The sequence below is a fragment of the Myotis brandtii genome, unplaced genomic scaffold, assembly GCF_000412655.1.
Source record: "Myotis brandtii unplaced genomic scaffold, ASM41265v1 scaffold155, whole genome shotgun sequence".
NCBI lineage: Eukaryota > Metazoa > Chordata > Mammalia > Chiroptera > Vespertilionidae > Myotis > Myotis brandtii.
Window position 1 is genome coordinate 1,177,994 of NW_005355621.1, and position 21,050 is coordinate 1,199,043.

General features: G+C 45.1%; 1 protein-coding gene and 1 long non-coding RNA gene across 3 annotated transcripts in view; one reads left to right on the forward strand and one right to left on the reverse strand.

Annotated features, from left to right (window-relative positions):
• Positions 1-21,050, reverse strand: part of RFX4 (regulatory factor X, 4 (influences HLA class II expression)) — a 134,070-nt gene that overhangs the window by 14,062 nt on the left and 98,958 nt on the right. Inside the window, exons 14-16 of one of the 2 annotated variants that reach the window (XM_014535987.1) lie at positions 14,621-14,740; positions 14,122-14,283; positions 788-950 (exon numbers count right to left, since the gene is read on the reverse strand). In XM_014535987.1, the coding sequence (XP_014391473.1) occupies positions 788-950; positions 14,122-14,283; positions 14,621-14,740 (445 nt within the window). The remainder of the gene's footprint in view (positions 1-787; positions 951-14,121; positions 14,284-14,620; positions 14,741-21,050) is intronic. The other variant, XM_014535988.1, reaches the window with a different exon arrangement.
• On the forward strand, positions 11,841-18,184 carry LOC106725309. The gene is made up of 2 exons (XR_001361173.1): positions 11,841-11,948; positions 17,504-18,184. It is a non-coding gene; the product is annotated as an uncharacterized LOC106725309 (long non-coding RNA).

A 21,050-nucleotide genomic window follows, 5' to 3' on the forward strand; every position in this document is an offset into this window, starting at 1 on the left:
CCCCTGCCGTCCACAGCTGGTCTGTTGGAACCTGCCTCAGGAGGCTCACTGCACCCACACGGCAGAGCCTCACTCTTGAGGATAAGGGCCCCCCCACTTTTTTTAACACCGTAAGTGTTTTTCAGATCACTGCACATTAGACACTGTAAAATTAGTGTCTTGTGATAAAGACAGTGCATAATGGCAAAAAGCTACTGTGATTCAGGTCACACTTTTAAATGGATTTGTAGTTTATTCATCACAGCAACATCACTGCACAACATAGGCAAAATGAATGATTGAATTATTCAGGGTCCAAAGCATCATTGGAACCCACAGGGATTCCCTGAACCCCATTCATAATTCCTGCCCTCCAGGGACCTCCAGCTCTCAGGTGGGGAAGCCCTCCTCTGAACAGTCATAAAAGATTGGGACCTACCAGGAAGCTTTCTAAGGCTGCAGAGCGCACAAAGAGCCACCAAGGGACGGCTGAGTGGCGTGTGCAGCTGAGACTTTAAAGGAGTAAAGAGGGAAGAACACAGGCTCTGGAGGCAGACAGCTGCTCAGTCTGCACCCCATGGTTACCAGCTGTGTGACTCAGAGGAAGTGAACTTCACCAACCAAATCCCAATGTCCTCATCTATAAAGTGGGGTTGCCTCACCTGGTCATGGTGGGGACTGCTGGGCACAGTAAGAACTAAACACAGGGTGGCGCTCCTCCTGCCTTTTGAGAAAACAACTGCCAAGTAAGCCCTGCTCTTTAAAATCACATTTAAAAGTGAGGCAGCAACCCAGGAAAGTCGCCTACCCGTGCTCCTCTCGGTGAGGATAAACTGGAATCCTGTGTGTGACCGAGGAAGAAGGCACATGAGTGCTCCTCATACAGGGGAGCTGCTGGGAGTTTTCAGCGGGGGACCCCGCCGCCGTTGTCACCGTGTAGGTTAGAGACCATGTGTATGACTGCATCGGTCCTGCAGAGACAAATTAAGATGCATCAGTCTTAATACAGCTCTCCCACTGCCAGCTCTTTCTTACAGCACTTCAGGGGTTTCCCACTGCTCTTGACCTAAAAGCCGAAATATTTACAAAGCGTATGTCTCTCCGGCCCCCCGCTGACCTCACCAGACGCATCCCCTACCCCCTGCTGTTGTTCTACCTGATCCAACCATAGTATCTTTCTTTCCTTTTTCCCCAGAGTACCAGGATTCCCAGGACCACAGGGCCTTTCCACATGCTCTTTTCTGCAACCGAGAGCCCTCATGCTTCCTTCCTTCATATCTCAATATAGAGAAGCTGTTTCCTAACCCCAGACTGGGTCAGATCCCACACTGCACTACAGTCCTTGATGGTGCCTACCACAATTTGTAATCCTACATCCATTAATGAATGTGATTTGATTAATGCTTATCCTCCCTGCCCCTCAACCCCAGATTATAAACTCCATGAGGGTAGGGGCCTTCTCTATTTTGCCCACCATTGGATCCCCCGGTGTTTAGCATAGAGCCTGGAGGTCAAAAGACTTTCAATAAAATTTTTTAAAAGGAAGAAATGGGAAAGGAAAGATAGGAAGAAAGGGAGGGAGGGAAGGAGAGAGAACAAAAGAAATCTTGGGGCAATGTAGCTCAGACAAGCCTAGCAAAATAAATTCTCAACACTCAACTCAACAGGTGTTAAGGATCCAACAAATTGCTTTAAGCAAACATAAGTAGATTATTGAGCTCTGCTTGCCCAGGTCTTTTTGAAGATTATTAGACAGTGACCCTTACCATGACCTATTCCATACATATTGTTAATTCCACTAATTTATTTTTTAATTGGATACCTTGAAAGTGCTAGGGACTGAGAAGAGAAATTGACAAAATTAAAAACACTCAAGATGCTTAAGAATTTTATGAGATGTTTAGAATTTAAAAATGGTAATTTAAGAAATAACTAATAATAAATAAGCTTATGTTATTTAATAAACTCATAATAACTGGACAATAAACTCATCAAATTAATTTCTGATAAAGTCTAGAATGTTGACATAGTGAAAATAATTAAGCCTATTTTGGAAGGTGGAGGGAATAGGATTCAACTCCTCTGTGTAGACACATGAAAAACTAAATAATTAGGAGGCCAGTTTTAAGAAGTAAAAGAGAAGCCCTGGCTGGTTGTAGCTCAGTTGGTTGGGTTTCATTCCATACACTGAAAGGTCACAGCTCGATTCCCAGCCCGGATTGTGGGCTCAATCTCTGGTAGGGGGCATGCAGGAGGCAGCTAAATGACGTTTTGTTCCCCTATTAATGTTTCTCTCTCTCTCTCCCTCTGTCTTCCTCTCTCTCTAAAAATAAATAAGTAAATAAAGTGACAACGTATTTTTTTTTAAAAAAAGAAGTAAAACAGAAAACTTGATTCACTAATTCTGTATGTTCTGCAACAGATCACTTCTATCTTAAAATTCCTCTGGAAAGATAAAGAAAAGGTTTTCATTTAAAAAATGCCATCCATTCCATTCCAAACACTTTGCAAATAGCACAGGAGAGCAGCTGCCCTGCCACGGAGCAGGGGGAAGGGAAGGGCCGGAGGGTCAGCACTGCGCCAGTTACATGACAGAGACCCAGTAAGGAATACCTCTAAAGGTCTGTGAAAACAGCACCCTATTCTAAATACACGTGTTTATTATTAAAAGAAGTTTCTATTGAACCCTCCTGTAAATTAGAGCATCTTCTGGAATGCAAATAATGTCTTTCTTTTTTTATGAAGTGACACAGATGCAATCCAAGAGCATGAAAGGAGACACCATTTATTGAGCATCTAATATAGGCCAGGCACTGTGCTAAGTGCACTACAGACACCCTCAAAAGAAATAATATCCCCAGGTAGTGAAAGAAGTAGTTAAAACAAAACTGGAGCAAAAAGTGCAATCAGGAATGAGATGAAACATGCATACCCTGAAGGTCCAGGGTCCTTCTAGGTGGGCCTTAAACTTGGCTCGGAGTTTTCCAGGAGAAATGCTATAAAGGGGAGCTGACAGGTTAGGAGCGATAGGACCAGAAACAAATCACTCAGGAGAATACTGTCCTTGGAACTCAGAACACACAGGAATTTCTTTCACACGCCCTTACAATGGACTCCATGTCTTGGGTTCTTAGGACGGTTCCTTATGTCAACACTAATTGCAGGCTACTGACGTCACACCTAAGTCCAGTTCAGGGGAACGTAGCATGTTAAACGTGCCCAAGGCCCCACAGTGAGTGGGCGGCCCAGCGGGGCTCTGAACCTAGTCTGCCCCACCCTTCCCACTAACTCTACCATAATGTCTCTGTCCTCTGGGTCCTAGTTCTGCCAGGGACTCTGTGTAAGCTCCTGGCAAGCCTCTTACACTTTATGAGCCCTTCTTTCATCATCTGCAAAATAGGGATAATAATGTCTATCTTGAAAGACTATTGTGAGGATTAACTGAGATAACATGTCAGAGCCTGGCAGAGGGCAGGCTTTTAATGATAGGCAAGCACTCTTCATGAATTCAGGCATTCTTATGTCAGACCTGCTTAAAGTAGAAATCTCTATATTTCCCATTTCAGGTTGCAATGAAGAAAGACAAGTTTCTTGGGTCAGATTCTGTCACCAGGGATGAAATATTTGAATAGCAGCAATAATTCAGCTAATGACAGCAAACTTCTACCAGGGTTTTCTGTAAAACGCCTGGAGTCCGTATCTGCCAGTATGGCTAAAAGTACCCCTTCCCACTTTGCACATCTACACGGTATTTTTCCTCCAGAAGATGACTTCAGCAGACTGTACATTAGGCATCGCTTATAATGCCTGCAAGAAGACTGGGAGGAAAACCCCCAACATGATCATGTCCCCGGTGATTGAATTTTGCGTGATAACCCTCCTCTATATTTTGAACTGCCTATGAAATTACCATTATAGTTTTTATTAAAACAGGTTATCTTCAAGTGGTAGGAAGAGGGTGGCTTTAAATTTTTTTCTTCATTTTGCTTATCTGTCTTTTTCTATAATGAGTGTGTATTGCCTCTGTGAAAAGAAAAATATTAAACTATGTTAAGCAAATTTTATAATTGGGAATGGAACTGGAGGGTGTAGGAAGTTTGCGAGAACAATGAACCAGCCACATCCAGCAAGTAATTAACCCTTGAAGCCCCTGGGACCTCAGGAGAGCACAGCGAGGTCAGTGGGGCTTGAAAGGGGGCAGCGAAGGGGGCCAGAAGGTTTTCTCTCCTCTCCTGTCCCGCGCCCCCCCCCCCTCCGCTCTCCCCAGCATAGGAAGAGGCGGTGGTAACAGCCGTCACCTAGAGAAAGCAGCAGAAGTTACTTTTGCGGTGAGCTCCTGGAGCACAGCAACTGTTCCGTATTCATCTCTGTATCCCCAACAGAGGGCTCTGCCTAATAGTAGGTGTTCAGTAAATTTCTGTTCTATTGAATTTGTTGTTGAAGGAGTAAAAGCTTCTAGAAACAGACGTTATCAAACAAAAAGCTAGTGGAACTCTTGGAAAAATGGGCTCCTGTGGTCTGGGAAACAAAACCCCTAAATGGCCATGTGCCAGCAACCTAACAGACCCACTCAGGCAGGCTTAAGCAGATTAACACCTACTGGCTTGGGTGAGAAACCCTTTTTGCCGGGGTAGCAGAAAAGAACACCCCTCGCACTCCCCTTCCTACCCGTGGGACCTCCAGTGAGAACTGCTGCTGCTTCTTTCTTTAGGAAACTAATAAAAGAAAATCTGTGCCGTTAACAGTTTGTGCTTCACTTTTAAGACGGCTCTAATTGCTTTTCATTCGCTGGTAAAACCATAACAAACCTTTTCTAGTGTCTAAGTCCCTAACTTTCTCTTCTTTTCCCCTCCCCATTCCTCTACTCCCATTTGAAAGTCTGAGGAGAGCGCTGGGAGCCCCTGATTTTTGAGAATCCTATAAAGAAAAGTTGTCCATGTTATAGTATTGAAATTGCTGGAGAGGAATATTTTCTTTCCTTTCCATTCTCATCAAAACATTTTATTCCCCCAATATTATTTTCCTGGAAGGGGTTTTAAACACAGGATAGAAAGGGTACTTGGAATATAACAGGCAGTCAGTAATGATTGTTGAATAATGATTGACTGATTGATCATCCAACCTAAACCAGACCTCATGCTAGTTTCTTTTTATACATCAACTCATTAAACCTTCACAATAATCTTTTCAGGTAAGTAGTATTACCTTCTTTTTTAGGTGAGAAAATTGAGGCCCAAGACTTGCTCAGGTAAGTGGCAGAGTTGGGATTTGAACCCAGACCTGCCCAGCTCCAACGCCTTTCCACAACAATCACTTCTAACAGTTGAATGTGCATTTGAATCCCTGGCATTCTTGTTATAATGCAGATTCTGATTCGGGAGGTTGGGAGTCTGCATTTTTAACAAGCTTCCCAATTATGACAATGCTGCTGGTCCGTGGACCACACTGAGTGGCAAGGCTCCGCAACACACTGCCTCCTGCCATGCACCCTGCATGCTGAGGGCCATTAAAAGCCAGAAGTTGAGAGGCTGGTGCATACTGGCCATGCACTTCCTTCAGATCTTGGGCTAAACTGTTTGAACCTTTTTCCCACTAGGATTCTATGAACCATCCCAGATGTTGCTCAGGTTTTGAGCTAACCTAAGCCTTTTGTTCATACCTTCCTGGGAAATAAGCCCCTTTAAGTATGTCCAGACTCTAGAGCCGCTCTGCCCTAAAACAGTAGCCACTAGCCATCGGTGGGTATTTAAATTTCAATGCAATTAAATATCCAGGTTTTTTAGTTGCACAAGCCACATTTCAAGTGCTCAGTAGCCACATGTTGTTAGTGTCTACTGTTTTAGACAGCTCAGATTAAAAATGTTTCTATCATCACAAGAAGTTCCATTTGAACAGTGTGCTTGACAATATTTGATACTAAACAAGCATTTCATGTAACCTTCAAGATGGAGACAGGGAAAGAAAATATTTTTTTATATTTACTAGAGGCCCAGTGCACGAATTTGTGTACAGGTGGGGTCCCTTGGCCTGGCGATTGGGCCCATCAGGGCTGGATGGCTCGGGGGAGGGACCGCGGGGGGTTGGCCAGCATGGGAGGTTGGCTGTGGGAGCACACTGACCACCAGGGGGCAGCTCTTGCATTGAGTATCTGCCCCCTGGTGGTCAGTGCACATCATGGCAACCCATCGACTAGTCATAACAGTCGCTAAGGCTTTTATATATATAGATATATACATATAAATCCCATTGGCTATCATCTATCCTCAATATAATTGTACTTAAGGAGAATACTTGCTGAAGTGGGAAAACTCATCCAAGTTAAACTTAATGAATAGTTCCATGGCCAAACTCTAATTGACACAACTGAGCAGGGGCAGCAAACCAATCCATTCCCAGAGAGATGCCGATTGTGGTCTGGCCCCGCCTGCCTCTGCAGCTCCTCTCCTGCCACTCTCCCCTCTTTCCAGGCACTAGTCAGTCCTCACCTGCCAGGCCTGTCTGCCCCGGGCCTGGGCACATGCTGTTCCCACTACCCCAAACATACTTTTCCTCCCCCAACCTGCACCTGCCTGGCTCCTTGTTACCTCTTCAGGGAGGCCTTCTCTGACAAACAGCTAAGGTGGGTCCCTATTTTATACCATTCCATAGTATACTATTATTTTCATTAAGACGTTTGAAGTTATATATTTACCTGGTGGTTTACTTCTGCATTGATTATCTTACCCACTAGAACAGGGGTGGGGAACCTTTTTCCTGCCAAGGGCCATTTGGATATTTATAACATTGTTCACTTTAATATTATTCACTTAATATAAATTTATGTTACTATAAAAAAAACCTCCTAGATTTATTGAATTTTGAGTCCCACCTGCGGTTGCCTTGGCAGGGCCAGCCCAAATGATTTTGCAACCTGGGCCTTATACAACCTGCAGCCAGATGATCCCCACCCTGCACTAGAATATAAGTATCATGAGAACAGCGACCATTCCGGACCCCCAGGTCACGGCACAGATTAGACACGAAATACAGGCAACAAACAAATGAATGGATGAGCAAATCCAAAGATCCCAACACCAAGCCAAGACCCTGATGCTGTGAAGTCAAGAGCAGATTAACCACCTATTTTCAATCCCAGCTTACATTTCCTTATTTCATTCCTTTAAAGGAGGCAGCATGGATGGAGGAGGAGGAAGTTCTGCGATGAGTCATCGCGGGCGGAGAGGCAGGGCCACAGTGTCCAGCATACCCCACTCAGTGTAGCTGCCCTCAGAATAACTGAGCTTTTGTTATTTGGAAAGACTAGGGGCCAGTTATCTTTGTTAGACCCTCCACTGAAGTAGAGAAAACGCAGCTGGGCAGGCCAGATGTTCTACAGTTAGGGCCATTTATGAGGAATTTGCTTTATTTCTTTAGGCATCCTAACATCTCAGTGATTTAATTTGCTGGTTTTGTGTTGTAGGGAACCCATGGTGGGAAGGAGAAAACTTGAGTTTAATAGTTAACTTTTATTGTCATTGTTGAAGGAGGGAATACTTAAAATGACATCATAAACAAGGTCTTAGAACCCTTTGGTGGCCTGACCCGGACAGAGTGGGAGCTTCACGTTTTGCTTTAAGTGGCATTAAAGAATTGCAGCCCAATGCCATGTTAAGTGGGCAGGGCAGTTTGGTACCACCTGCCACACTCCCGAGGAGGAAGAGAGCCCGTTTTCCTTAAAGAGAGTTATCGTTTCTGAACTTTGCTGGGCCATAAGGGAGGTGGCAAGCTCACAAGGTTAGGAGGGGAAAAAAGGATGCATGGGAATCACAGATATCTGCTTGTGGAAATCTGCTGAAGTGGAACATTGAACCATTCTTTACCACAGCGTTGCCATAGACTTGAACATGCCCAATCAAAATTGGCTATGCCTCAGGTTCAATTTTTGGTGCCTGATATTCCTTTCCTTTCATTTTTCTCCCTTTTAAAAGCAATTACTAAATACAGTCTTAAGAAAGCACACTTAGAAATACATGTATACGGGTGTGGACACAGACCTAGATATAGATAAGCCGAGTGGCTGTATTCCTAGTGCGTCATAACTCCTTATCTCTACTGCTTTGTATTCACTAATCCTTGTATAAAAAAGATACAAAGGGGCCCTGGCCGGGTGGCTCCGCTGGTTGGAGGGTCATCCCATGCACCAAAAGGCTGCGGGTTTGATTCCCAGTTAAGGCACATACCTAGGTTGCGGGTTCAATCCCCTGATCGATGGATGTTTCTCTCTCACATTGAAAGTTTCTCTCTCTCTCTCTCCCCCCCCCTCCCCCTCCCCCTCTAAAATAAACACATACATACATACATACATATCCTCGGGTGAGGATTTAAAAAAGATGCCAAAGGGTTTTGTGCAATGAATTGATTTTTTCTTTGTGCTAAACCAAGCAGACATAATTCAGTTCTCCTCCTCATAGCTGAGAAATGACGTGTCCATCAAAAGTGAGGCACTGATTTGTGGAAGAATCACGGACACCTGGCTGGCCTTGACTGTCAGTAAGTCAGACTTGATATGTCCATCCCCCGAGCACTGTCATTCAGAGTGGGCTAGATACCCAACCAAATCATGAGGTCACATATAATCTCACATAAGGTGTTAATAAACTGTTTTAGCGAAGGGTTTTATTTTGTTTTACCCACTTCTTTATTTCCTGCTTTCTGGTTTGGGCCCTTTTCAAAAAGTTATGTTTTGCTTCATTTTTTTTTTTTTTTGTTAACCACTTCAGATCCTTTTTGGAAAGCAATGGTATATAAACAAGCAATAATTTAAAGATGGAAATAAAAATTAACTGGGCACGAAAACCATATGCTGAGTTAACCTTTTAGAAAAGATACATGGCAAATGCATTTTATAAGATGTATAATTGCTTCCCAATTTACAGTGTTGCCTAATGAAAAATTACACAAATCCCCCAATTTAGGAAGCCCACCATAATACATTTTTTATTATTTTGGTATATATCATCACTAAATAATTTGTGCTTTATAATGTAATATCTACAAAACCATACATGTTGTTAGGAAATTATATTTATGTTTCCTCCAAAACCACGACCCACAAATACATGCCAAGATCCAGTCTAATTTATGGATGGAGTATTTCAAAAGTGGTACTTGACAAAAATATTATACCTGGTTTTATGTAGGATGACATTTTTAATGCCCCCTGGAGATATCTGAGAACAAAGCTGGAATGTGCCAAAATCTTCAAAGGTTACAGTCATCTGAAGAGAACCTGGTTCACATTTGTATTTCTAAGAAGCTACTTTTATGACTCTTGAACACATTGCTCCGAAACCTCTGAACACGTTTATGGTATAGCTGTGGCTCTATCACACCTGCCTACTCGCGGCCTCCAAATTGCTGAGAAGAAAGCCAGGCCGACTCTGGCTGGATGAGAGTTTGGAAGAGACCCCAGAAGCCTCCCTCCACACTCCTGCGCCCGTTTCCATAGACGCTCTGTTTGTTAGGTTGCTACACGCAAGACAGGTAGCACTCAAATTGTTTCTGCTTCATAATGCAGAACTGTTTTATTTGCATAATTTCCCTGTTTATTTTCTTAGTAAGGATGTTATCACTGACTGACTTGCGTGTGTGTCTCTCCAGGTGGGGGCAGGGTCTGAGGCAGGATGACTCAGGTCACTGGCTCCTGGCTGTTCTTACTGCCCTGGTTCCTCTCCGAGTGAGGCCAGGGACTTGGGTGGCTGCCCCATAACTCCAGTCTGGGAAGATGCCCGCCCCCTCGCCCCGCCCCGCCCCGCCCCCAGCAGCTGAAGAGCTGTGATCGTGCTTCAGTTCCCGTCCCTTGTTTATATTCAGTGAACAAATCTGTTCGCTATAATTAATTCCTCTTCCTGAGCCCTCCAAGCAGGAACCGCAACAACTCACTGCGGAGAGAAAGGGGTGGGCAGGAGGGGGGTGCCTCATGTTCTTTCTCTTCAAAGTAGGAAACAAAACATGATTTGAGGTGCATCTGTGTAAGGAAAATCAAACGTTCCACAGAAGAGGAGAGCCCTCTCTGGCTGTGTACCCAAAATGAAATCAGAACTCCATCTCATACTAGTTACCGACAGCCCTACTGTTCCATACTCTGAAGCAGTGGTTCTCAACCTGTGGGTCGCGACCCCTTTGGGGGGTCGAACGACCCTTTCACAGGGGTCGCCTAAGACCATCGGAAAACACATATATAATTACATATTGTTTTTGTGATTAATCACTATGCTTTAATTATGTTCAATCTGTAACAATAAAATTGGGGGTCACCACAACATGAGGAACTGCATTAAAGGGTCGCGGCATTAGGAAGGTTGAGAACCACTGCTCTGAAGAATCCAGGCTCCTTAGCAGGTCCTGACAAAGGGCCACTGAGTTTGTTGGCAAGTTTCTGCCCCTGGCAGAGTGCAGAGGAGGCAGGAACCTTACGGCTCCTCAGCATCTGCTCGCTTCCTCTCTGAGTAGCTCCAGTTCTGGAGACAGAAAACTTTGGGGAAGGAATTAACCAAAAGACTGCTGGCATATATACCTAGTTCCCTGACAATGGCATGCTCCTTTGTCATGCCTCCAGGCCTTTGTACTACCTACTTCCTCTGCCTGCAACACCTTCTCTCTCATTGTTCAGCCTTCCCAGACCCTCCAAATACAGGTTGGAGGCCCCCTTCTAAGCTCCCCTAATACCTTGACCCTTCTCCCAACTTAGCATCATCACTTTGCATTGTAACTCATCAGAGCCCTAACCTTTACACATTCAACTCCCAGAGGGCAGGGACTATGATTCTCTTGTTCGCATAGGCAGCTCTCTGAACTGTTTAGTATACAGAAGCCACTAGAGAAATATTTATTGGATAAATGGATAGATATGTGAGCAAATGAATGGATAAGAGACAACGTCCTAAATAGAGCACTGTTACTCTATTTAGTTTTCACAAAATAGCATTGGGTTCCTAGTCTATTCTGAAAGCAATTCTACTCTAAGCAGCACTAGGATATAACTAAGCCCATGCTGTGAGGATCTGGAGGAAGATTCTGACCCGGAGGGTGATGGAAACGTCAAGGATGAGTAGGGTTTTCTCCCACAGGATGGAAGCATGGTTCTGGAGGAGGAGGTGTGACAAGTGATATGGAGAATGAGAGCTTTAGGGTTTGGTGGGAGGCAGTGAACTTGGGGCCCCAGCACTTTGAGGAGGCATAACTTCAGGAAAATAAGCCCGGCAGGCAGTGTGGGAGCAGACAGACTAGAGTCCGGAGGCAGATGACCAGCTTGAGAGTCACTGTGGAGTCCATGAGAGGTGGGGACAGCCTAAACCAGACGGCAGTAGTGGGATGGGAGGAATGGGTCAGTCCAGGTCAGTACTGAGACAACTGGACTTGAGAGGTGTGGTGGTGAATGCCAGTGTCTCCCCTGTGCATCCCCCCTTCCCTACCTGGGGACACACATTTCCCAGCCTCTCTTTGCAGTTACATGAGGCCATGTGTCCAGGTCCTGGGTGATGGAATATAGTGCGTTATAATAATGTTATGGTCATAAAAAAACCCCTCTAACGTGTGAAATGATTACTGTGTGAAACGTTTGCTGTGTGAAGACCCCAATACTCTGTAACTTCCAAATTGGTGAACACCCCACTATCTTGATGTGAACGCCCTAAGCCCTTAAAGTGTAAACACCCTGCTCCTAGCATAAGGTACACTGTCTGGCCCACACCGATAAGGCACAAGTTGTTTACCACCGGCTATATAAGCACCAGATCTTCTTCAGTCGATGTCTCCTGCCTGATGAGAGGAGGACTCCACATCGCTCCATGAGACGAGCCCCTGACTGAATGCTCTGCTGTGTGAGCCTGAACCAACTGTGGCCGCCTGCCTGTCCAGTCTTTGTCGTCCGTCTTTCAGTGTGCATCGCCGGGTGGCCTTTGCTGGAGCCTAGGACCCACTAGGAATAGGTAAATAAACCTTGTGTAATTGAATACTAATTCTGTCTTGTGTGTTCATATGTTCCGGTTCGGCTCAACTGTCTAGACATTGAAGTACCAGGGGATAGGCCGTTATTGCTGACCTCTGGTCACCTGCGTATGTCCCACTAAATCTAGGCAGATAATTAACTGGGACACAATTGGGACAAAGTGAAGTGCCACGTGCCACCTTCAGGTCAGGGCTTGACAAAGCCCTAAGGCAGAGGTCCTCAAAACACTGAGCATCAGAATCACTTGGAGGCTGTTGTGCAAATCACTAGGTCCCACCCCTAGAGTTTCTAATTCAGTAGGTGCAATGGGACCTATTAATGAGCATTTCTAACAAGTTCCCAGGAGATGCTGATATTGCTGGTCCATGGACCACACTTTGAGAACCACTGCCCAGGGCTATGGTAGAGGCAAATACTGAAGGAGCACTGTGCCTCCTCTCCGACCTAAACACCTTGCCAGCACTGTCTGCAAGCATGAACCACATGTTTATTGTGTTAGCACCATCCATGTCTGGATCTGTCTGTTACACTGGCTTAGCCGATCCTAATACAGGAGTTTAGGGAGAGGAGAGATTTGAAGATGACTTGGGTAATTGGGGGAATAGTAGAGCATGTTGGGATGGAAGGATAATGAATTAATTATCACAGTCATAGCGAGTCCTCCACTCCACAAAGACCAGTCCGTCCATCCAGGGCTCATCTAGTGGAGGATCGTCCCTGCCTCTGTTCCTGTGAACCCACTTCTCTCTTCTTAGCTGAGCCCTTCGCGTCTTCCAAGGCTGCCTTCGAGTCTCACCTCTCCCCCTGTCTGCCAGCATTCAGACGGGAAGGAAACAGATGGCTTCTCCCTCTAAACTCCTGCAGCATTCTCAGCGGCAGCCCTCATCTTACAGGCCTGAATAAGAGCAACCCCTTCTATCTGGATAGCACATCACTATTAACAACGCACTTGGGCCTTTTTTACCTCACAACCACGTGAGATAATGTGGAGGCAGACATACACACATTCTCTCTTCATTATTATTATACTAGAGGCCCGGTGCACAAAAATTGTGCACTGGGGGGGAGGGGGGGTGTACCTCAGCCCGGCCTGCGCCCTCTTGGGAGCTCTTGGGGGATGTCCAACTGCCCGAGGGGGCTTGGGCTGCAAGAGGGCACAGGCCAGGCTGAGGGACCTCACACCCCTCCAGTGCACGAATGTCGTGCACCGGCCCTCTAGTATAGATATTAGTGAACATTTGTTGAATTAAGTGAATGAATTTGAATGAATTCATTGATGTCTACTACTGACTATGGTACCCAGGACAAGGAATTTAACCTTCCTCGCCCTCTAGTTTTCCTCCATAAAATGGAACAATTAGCTATCTTGCAGTGTTATTGTGAATATCAAGTGATATAGTTATGCAAAGGTCCTTTGTATGTTGTAAAGCAACATTTGGACATTAGCGAGTATCTACTATTATCCCTGTAACATCACTTTTCCATTTCAAAACCTTGTCTTGGCATTTGAGATCCTCCAGGATGTGTCTCCAGCTTACCTTCCCAGCCGTATGTGACTCCTGCAGGGACCTATGACACTTCAGCTAGAGCTTACCAGTCTGAAAAGGCCCACACTTCCCTACCTGTGTGTGTGCTCACACTGGCCTCTGCAGACCTTGGTCAAAGTCAAGTTCCAGCTCAAATCCTCCTCCTTTGTGAGGTCTTCCTTGATACCTCTGACCAGAACCTCCCCTTCCCTAGGGACCCCACAGCACCAGTTTGCACCTCGTCATTCCCTTGTCTTGAATATGGTGGTCATGCTTAGTAGATGGCTTTCCGTCTGACCCCTTTCCAGAGCTGCCTCTGTTTGTGGTTCTTGTTTTCAAGAATGTCTGTGTATTGTGTATTAATTTATGTTTTATATAATTTTCATCATTTTAGTGGCTTAGCTTTTGGAAGGGTGGAAATTCTCTCATGTACTTTATCTGCCAACTTGAAAACAGAAGCCTAAAGAATATGTACAAATAAATAACTGCAAGTTATCTATAAATCCAGGAAAATACTCAGGTTTTGGCCTTGTTGGGGAGTGGTGCTAGAGGGATGAATGTTTATCCAGAAAGCTCTTGCTTTAAACGTCAACTCCCCACTTAGAGCCTTGGGGGACCTTTCATTACCTGTGGTGCTGAGGCCAGTGTACTCAGGGGATGGGTTGCTGACAGGGGAGGATGGAGGTGGCACTTCCACAGACGTGGACGATTTTGCTGGAGAAAACGACGGCACTGGTGAAGGGGTTGGTGGGGCAGCATCTGTCAAGATAATCTCTTCTTGGACTTCTGCTACGAGTAGAGAAAAGGGTGGGTTCTTACAGCCAAAGGTCAAGGCGAGTTGTCTTTAAGGGGCTTTAAAAAATGACAGTCTTTCTGCTCTGTCATGTCACTCCTCTGCTTAAAGCCCTTCATTGGTTTCCCATCACCATCATGGCACCCAAGGCAATGTCCATATACAACATGCCCATTCTAAAGAAAAAGACGTGATCAGTTTCATGCCACATGACCTACTCGCCATAACTACATTCTCGGGGGTACAGAGCTAAATAAAGAACCACAGAGCACAGAAGTAAGGACACAAATCAAACTGCCAAGTAGGGCAATGTCCAGGGCAGTGCTGGCTTACCAGTGCTTCCTTCTCCCTTCATGGCCCGCATAAGCTCATTGGCCCGCTCCTGACAGTGCAGGGATTCTAACAGGTAGAGCACGTAGTCATCAAACATCAAGTGAATTAGGTGAAAAGACCCTGGTGAGAGAAGACCCAGACAGAAGGGTGAGTCGTGTCAGCACACAGCTGCCCCTCAGACTGGTTAACAGCACAGGTTACACTGTGCTCAGAAGATCTGTTCTGACTCTCAGTCTCCACTCAGCGATGATCTCATGTCAGAGGTTGCTCTTTTTTAAAAAAAAAAATATATATATATATTTTTATTGATTTCAGAGGGGAAGGAAGAGGGAGAGATAGAAACATCAATGATGAGAATTACTGATCGGCTGCCTCCTGTACACCCCCTACTGGGGATCAAGCCTGCAACCCAAGCATGTGCCCTTGACCCGAATCAAACCAGGACCCTTCAGTCCGAGGCTGATGCTCTATCCCCTGAGCCAAACCAGCCAGGGCTCAGAGATTGCTCTTGTTCGCTGTATCCTCAGCCTAATCTCCTGCGCAGCATAGGTAAGTGGCGTTTACACTTTGTGGCAATGCAATCTTTTCCTTGCTCAATCTAAGAACCTTTGACCTTTCTCCAACTGCCTAAAAGAACTTAGAAAGAGGACCTCCAGGAAGGGAGGTATCATCATAGACAACTATAGTTTAAAATGAACTAGTTTGTGATAGACAAAAAGGAACCTGGCAAGGCCCATTTGATCAAAGTCCTTTCTGTGTCCCATTGTAGTTGATGGTTTTGTCCCCCCAATTTAAAACAAATTTATTTATTTTATTTTTTTATTTTAATTTTTGTTAATCCTCACCTGAGGATATTTTTCCATTGATTTTTAGGGAGAATGGAAGAGAGAGGGAAAGACAGAGAGAAACATTGATGTGAGAGAAACACAGTGATTGGTTGCCTCCGACCAGGGCCAGGGCCTGAGGAGCCGGGACCTTTTGGTCTGCAGGCTGATGCTCTATCCACTGAGCCAAACCAGCTAGGGCTAAAATTTTATTTTTCAATTATAGTTGACATTCACTATTATTTTATATTAGTTTCAGGTGTACAGCATAGTGGATAGACAATCCTATATAATAAAAGCCTAATATGCTAAGTGTCTGGTCGGCTGTTCAACCAATCAAAGCATAATATGCTAATGATATGCTAAGGCTGCTCAACTGCTTGCTATGATGTGCACGGACCACCAGGAGGCAGACACTCTGACTGGTAGGTTAGCTTGCTGCTGGGGTCTGGCGGAACAGGACTGAGCCAGACAGGCCAGACACGCCCTGGAGCCCTCCTGCTGGCCAATCTCCCATGTCCCTCCCCGGCCCAATCATGCACGGGTGGGGTCCCTCAGCCTGGCCTGTGCCCTCTCACAATCTGGGCTGAGGGACCTCCCCTCCCCGAGTGCACAAATTTTGTGCACTGTGCCTCTAGTCATATATAATTTACAAAGTGATCCCTCTGGTAATTCAAGTACCACCTGGAACCAGAGTTAGTTATTACAATATTATTTACTATATTCCCTAGGCTGAACTTTACATCCCCATGACTGTTTTTTAACTACCAATTTGTATTTCTTACTTCACCTTTTTACCCAGTCTCCCCAACCTCCCTTCCCTCTGGCAACCATCAGTCTGTTCTTTGTATCTATAAGTTTCTGTTTTGTTTGTTCATGTATTTTGTTATTTAGATTCCACACCAATAGACCAGTGGATTAAAAAGTTGTGGTACATATACTCAGCCATAAAAAAAATGAAATCTTACTATTTGCAACATAAGGATGGACCTGGAGGGTATTATGCAAAATGAAATAAGTCTGGGACCCCTTGTTAAAGATGGCCCAGCAAATACTTCTTTCCCAAACATTTGCTTTTTCAACTCCATATGAATTGCCTTCCAGCCCTTTGAAGTTCCAAACCACAGCCTCCTTTCTCCTGATTTGTCCTTGTGTCCCATATTCGTATGGAACCCTGTTTGTATATACATAATTACATTTTGTTATTTTCTCCTCTTAATCTGTCTCTTGTCAATTCGATTATTAGACCATCCAGAAGGTCTAGTTTACTTATTTAGAGGCCTTCTGGGACTCTCTGGCTTTATTTTTCTTGTGATTCTGTTGTCGTCACCACCACCATTATCATTGTCATCACTGCTGCCATCGTCATCTTCACATTTACCTTATATTGAGTGCTTACTCTGCTGAGACTATGCTAAGTACTTAATTAACACAGGTCTCTGCCTTACAACAAACTGTGAGATGGGTGGTATTATCCTCTGTTACAGGTAAGGAAATGAGTCTCCCATCAGTAATCCAGTAGGGATTTGCCTGTTTGGTTTAGCTAGTCCAGTGGTCGGCAAACTGTGGCTCGAGAGCCACATGCGACTCTTTGGCCCCTTGAGTGTGGCTCTTCCTAAGCCTTAGGAGTACCCTATCTCTCTCCCTTCCTCTCTCTCTAAAAAATCAATACAAAATACTTAAAAAAATAACACTGGTGTACTCACCACCTGGCTGTATTTAATAGTCCAAGAACTTAGCATGCTTTAACTATCCTTGAAGCTTCTCTTCCCACCACCCCATGATCTATTGTTTCCTAGAATTTGGTTTTACCTTTTATAAACATACAAAAATTCGTTTTCAAATTAGAAGCAATAGCTAATTGAATTTATTTATATATTTTAAAGTTTTTCTCATCTTAAAATGGGCCCTCAAATTCTTTGACAGGGAGAATTTGGGGTCTACACACCCCTTCAGTCTCAGTAGGCTTGTGACTATTTTGGACAGCAAGGTGTGGAGGAAGTGACTCTGTTTAATTGGTGAGATTGGGTCATAAAAGGCAATGTGCCTTCCTCCTTAGAACACTCATACCTGTAGCCCCGAGCTCACCATGTGAGAAGCTGAACTGTTCAGAAGCTACCATGCTGTGAGGAAACCAAGCCGCATGGAAGGGCCACTGCAGGCACCTCGGTCTGCAGTCCTGGCCCACAAGTCATCCCAGCCCAGGCACCAGACACCTGAGGGAAGATGCCTCCAGCTGTTGACTCACCACTAGCTTTGGGCCTTCCCATTTAAGGTCCCAGACATCTCAAAGCAGAGAAGAGCCATCCTTGCTGTGTCCTGCCCAGATTCCTGACCCACAGAACCCATACGCATAATAAAATGATTGCTTTAAGCTACTTAGCTTTGGGGTAATTTGTTACACAGCAAAAATAACTGGAACTTTGTTGTACTCCAGACCTTCACCATAGCTTTTTTTTTCTTCTTACTGAAATGCATCCTTTTATCACGGTTGGGTTTTTTTTAAGTGATGTTCTATGGGTGCCAAAGTCTCTCAGTCTTTGTATAACTGAGTATGTCCCTACTTTGCCTTCACTCTTGAATAATGGTTGACAGTTCTTTGTTCTCAATACTTAAAAGATATTATTCCATTGTCTTCTGTACCTCTTAAGACTCATGATAGTCTAATTATTGTTCTTTTTTCTCATTGCTTTAAAAAACCATTAATGAGGATTAAATAAATTTGTTTGGTCTTTTTGTATATGCATTTGAGCCCAGGGTATTTGTCTTAACTGTGGTCACTGGACGAGCGTGTGTTTTGTGGTCAGGCAGATCTGACTGTGAAACAGAGCCCCACCATATTAATCTTGGGCAAGAAAGCCTGCGAGCTCTCTTTCCCCCTCTGTAGAAAGGTACCCATTATCATCTGCTGTGCAGAGTTAACATGAGCGTCAGGGGTAGTATGTGCTTCCCAAGCACTTGTTACCATGATTATCACTGTCTTGCCTTTGCTGCATCTTCTACTTCAGGTTCCTCATCTGTCACGTCGAGGGCAGGAATAAGGGACCTCGCAGGTGGTTGTGAGAATTAAGTCAGAAAGCACCCAATATTAGGGGTCATGTACACGAGGCCCTCAATAAGTGTAACTCTGTTTTTATTGTTAGTATTTCACTGGAGAAAGTTAGAAGAGGCAGTGGCAGTGTGGCTTAGCAGAGAGAACACAAGATCCATCAGAGCAAGAGATGCCAGGGGGAGCTCCACTCACCGGCTGTGTGCCCGTGGGCAAGTTCCCTCCTGTCTCTGGATCCCTGCTTCCTCTCCTGCATACAGGGGAAGCGATTCCTGCCTCCTAGTGCTCGGCAGAGGCCTGAGTGACACCTCTAACATCAAGATTCTGCAATTTAGCAGGTTCTGGGGAAGAGAGCCAGGCCAGGACTTCCATGCACAGCACAGCCATCTGGAAGGCTTGGCGTGGCTGCTGGTCTGGCGGCCCATCCCTAACAGAACCACTCCCATGTGGCCTCCCGGCCCTGCCCGCCCGCCGAGTGAGTGAACTTTGAAGCGAGGCAGAAAACAAGTGTGTAAAAACTCAAAAACGTGGGGGATGAGATGCGATGCTGCTCCCTTAGCCATCAAACCCAGGCTGATTTCAAGCCGTGTTGTGCCGAGTACTTCTGGCACTCGTGTGGCCTTCCCGATGTTCCCGTGACACCAGGGGCAGCTGGTGAAAGCCCAGAGTGAACGGGCAAAGGCACCTGTGCCGACTGAGACCCAGGTAACCTAAGAACTGAGGTCAGAGCAGGCAACTGAAAATATGGTTGGTTGGTTTTTGAAATAAAAACTCTATTTTCCTCAGCTCTGCAACAACTCAAAGCTCATTGCCTGCTAGCCTTCCTGTGCGACTAACTTGGCTAGAAACCGCTGATTGCTGCAAAGAAAGTCTGGCTACTTTAGTTCACAGCATAGGCTTTTTCAGTGAAAAGGAATTAGGGAGAAAAGAGTGAGGAGGAATTAAAGAGAAGAAAGGAGTCAACTACCTTAGAAAGAGGCTGTTCTGGGAAGAGGTGATAGAGTCCCCCGTGGAATCACTGTTAGATTCCACACGATCCCTGAGACAGGCAGCCAGCTACCTGACACACAACCCCGCACATTCACAGCGACAGGAGGACAGGAGCGTGTGGGGTTATCAGATAGATGGAGCTGGCCCCTGGGCTGGGGGTGGGGCCAGGGAACAGAGGGCTCTTTTTCCTAATTAGCTGTTTTTATACAGGGGACACATGACCCAAACACAACCACCAACTGTGTCTTTGACATACACAGGCAGAAAGGGGGAGCTGGGCTTTTGTTGGCCACAAATTCTTTCAACTTGCATGTCACCCCAAGCACAAAACTCCACAATGAGTCAGAGGAGCAGAACCGTTTCAGATAGTTTGCGAAATGGCCTTGGAAGCAGGTATTTCAACCTGTCTAGGGTTGAAAGATACTGCAAAAGTGATATTGGGCTACTATCTCTTTCTTTCATTTTCTAAAAGATTCATGACCATTTTTGCCATTTGCCTGAGTTGCCAATATATCCTAAAATTGTGTGTGCTTCAAAAAGAAATAAACACATTTAAGGAACAATATTTCTTAGTCATAAATTCAACCCATTCATAAAACCCTAATTGTTCTACTGTCCAAACTGCCTTTATCACATTGACTGTTAACTTAGTAAAAACAAATGAATTTCAAAGAATAGTGTAAAGTGAATTACTTTCCCTGTCTAAAGAAGGGTACTTGATAACATACATAGTTTAAGCAGCAGCAAACTGAAGAATAAAGCAAGGAAAAGAGGCATGCTTTGTGGATGTGTATATGTGTGTGATATTGTTGATTCTTTGATTTTGAAACAATGAAAAAAATCTCAAGTATTTTCCAACCACCCGCTTAACTGAAAGCAGTTCTGCACGGGTGATTTTCCCAGAGCCAGCGGTAACGTGTGCGAACACTAACTGTGCTGAGCTGGAAGCCATCAAACGCCACGCCTGATGGCCCTGCCCAGGTCGCAGCCACCAGCGCCCCTGCGCACACAGACCCGAGCGAATGGGTGCAGGCAGGGCCGGAGACCCTCCCGAGGCGGAGATGAAAGAAACCCACCACAAACGCCTCTCCAATTGGGTAAACACAGTCTTTCATGGATGGAGCTGTTTAGGAAAATAGCTCCTTCTTTGTTTCACCACAGTCACTCGGTTGCACAGCACAACTGGAAAACGGTGACAAGACCATAAAAAGCTGATGGAAACGTGTCAAATTAAACTCCGAGCAAACCCCAGAGCTGATTGGCTTAATTGGAGATAATGAGAAACGAAACCACATCTCTACTTGCAAAGTAAAATAGAGAGCTGAAGCAATTACCCAGAAAATTTACCAACAGCCCTTTGCTGAAATGCCTAGAAAATTGAGGCGACAGTGTTCTGAGATTTCCAATGTCTGATAATGCCTTAAAGTCCCACCTCATTTTGCTAATGATGACCTGGACTCAATGTATACTCCATTCTTCCTGAGGGAAAACAGAAAATGGGGTCCCACAAGGGAGTTGGGCTTCTGCCTGAAGAGGCTGTTCTAAACACCCCAGGGCACATTTCAAG